The 2,285-nt window shown below is 44.2% G+C and overlaps 1 protein-coding gene across 2 annotated transcripts in view; it reads left to right on the top strand.

The window, feature by feature from the left end:
- The window catches only part of LOC103618364 (kazal-type serine protease inhibitor domain-containing protein 1), a 12,810-nt gene that overhangs the window by 6,548 nt on the left and 3,977 nt on the right, over positions 1–2,285 (top strand). For both annotated transcript variants that reach the window (XM_017738182.1, XM_008636754.2), the window contains exon 2: positions 825–985. In XM_017738182.1, the coding sequence (XP_017593671.1) occupies positions 825–985 (161 nt within the window). The remainder of the gene's footprint in view (positions 1–824; positions 986–2,285) is intronic.

The raw sequence follows: 2,285 nt of genomic DNA, 5'->3' as shown, positions 1-2,285 counted from the left end.
CCTCCAGGCCCCCGCGCTGACTGCCTCTCGTGGCTGCCGCCAGCTTTTGCTTCGGGAAAAGGGAAAAAGGAGAACGCTGAGGTGATCAATAAACACTGGAGGGGGTAACAGTAAGAGAACACGAGGAAACAAGAACGTGGAAACGTTAACAGGTATAATAAGTAGAACATGAAACCTCATAGAAATAATTGGATTTCAATCCCTTTCATTCCTAACACGAATATTGAATGACATCAGTAGCAATTGAGGATAAATGTAAAATGCATTACAACTGTTATTCTGTAACTTGTGACTTCCATGGGTATCAGTGCAGGACAATGGTTTAGCAGCTTCAAGGCAAAGATGTACTCAGAAAACAAACCTGACAAGCCAGCAACGGCAGTATTTTAGCTTTTAGCTAACCAAAATGTAACACATTCAGAGCTATCATACAGTCAAATCACTCTGTGACTTGTGTGCTACAGAATTTCTTGTGCTTTTCTCTGAAGCCCAGGTCGGGTACTGGCACCTCTGTTGGGGGACCCTGAGCCTCGTCCACGATGACGGCTCATGGGGCAAAATTAAGCCCTTAATTTCAGCTCAGGTTCCAAGATCCTCTGCAAGGGGAACAACAGACTTGAATAAGAATTTTTAGAAAGCACAGACACAAGGTTTTCTGAGATGTAAAAGATGTTTGGAATCACGTGGCTCTTCACAGTGTGTGAGAGGCAAAAGGCGAATGCAATCTGATGGTATCATGCGAAGCAGGGATTGACGTTACTTGCTTCTATGTTTGTGTTCTTTTGTCCACTGTCTTCTAAAGCACCGCTGTCTGTTCTTTGCAGCTCCTGTTATTTCTATGCCACCTCAGGATGCCCAGAATTACACTGGCAATGATGTCATTTTTGGCTGTGAGGTGTCAGCCTATCCTATGCCACAGCTTGAATGGAAAAAAAAGGGGAATAAAATGTTTCTGCCAGGAGATGACACCCACGTCTCAGTTCAGGTAAAACTTGAATTTACTATTGCATAGGGTTTGCGAAGAGGAGCAGGTGCTTAATCTGGGCTGCTGCAGGGAAAGAAAAGATGGAAGAATTTCTTTATGTAGGTCTGATACTGAAAAAACTGAGCTGAAAGAAGGAACATTCTGGGAAGGATGGCTGTTTGCAGCACTTCTACTACTCTTGATGCAGGAAGCTCAATTCTGACAGGTATTTAAAGTTCCCCTTTGCAAGATGCTGTTCCTGGAGACCTGTTATTTGGGTTCTGTCCCTGAGGCATTCACCAGGAAAGCAAAGAATCTTATTCATTTTATGGAAGCCATGGTGCTTTAATCTAAGGGGAAAGAGTAGAATGGCATTAGTAGGGGCTTCAAGCAACTACAGAAATAGGCTGAAAGTTTGAGCTGAAATCAAATAAATCAAAATTTTAACTCTTTTAAATGGAAATAAAATTCTGAGGAGATGAGTAAATGATGCCAGCTGTCCAGGCAGCCTGCAGGAAGGCTGAAGCCTTTGCTAAGGCCTTCTGCAAGACTTCTCCAATGGACAGAGAACATGAGCAGAGACCATGCAGTGAAATGCATGGCAAATTTCTGGATACAGCCCAAAACCAGCCAGATCCAGTGGACATGGAGCACAAAATGAACAAAAAGGTAGGGAGAATAAACACAGAAAAAGCTAATTAAAGCGCCAAAAATACCAAAGTACTAAAAGTCTAAGTTATTTAGAAGCTTTTCCAGAGGAAACATGAACATAGGTGGGATTAGCGGACTAACAGTTGCTGAGTGACAATGATGCAAGGAGCCACATGCAAACACCTCAGAGGCCAAGCTGACTCCCTGTTCACCCATGCTCTCAGCACTAGAGCATCTTTGTTAACATCTCTTAAGGTGTTCGAGTTATTTGTTTGGAAAAGAAAGCTCACCCTTTTAGGAGGCTTTAGTCCAAGCCAGTTGAAACTGATTGTCATGAAGTGTGAAAGTTCCCATGGAATGTCATGCCAATCCATAAAACCTGGCTGCTGAGTGTCAGCTTGATCAGGCCCCCTTGGCACTAACAGCCCACCCAGACTCACTCTTCGTCTCATCCTAAAGAAATTGCTGAGCTTGAGCATAGGTGGCAATGCTTTGAAGGAGCAGCAACTGGTTCAGGGACAAGAGATAGGAGGAGCTCTGGAAACAGCGGCGTGAAGAGGAACAGGAATGAGAGCACTGCGCAGGGCAATGAAGCTGAAAGGGCAGAGATGGGAAAGCAGGAACTCAGAGGTGCAGAGCAGTAAGAAGGTAAAACATAGAGCAGCAGGAC

The sequence above is a fragment of the Corvus brachyrhynchos genome, unplaced genomic scaffold (genome assembly GCF_000691975.1).
Source record: "Corvus brachyrhynchos isolate BGI_N302 unplaced genomic scaffold, ASM69197v1 scaffold616, whole genome shotgun sequence".
Classification (NCBI taxonomy): Eukaryota; Metazoa; Chordata; class Aves; order Passeriformes; family Corvidae; genus Corvus; species Corvus brachyrhynchos.
Note: the sequence above shows the minus strand (reverse complement) of the source record. Positions and strands in the feature narration are given on the sequence as shown.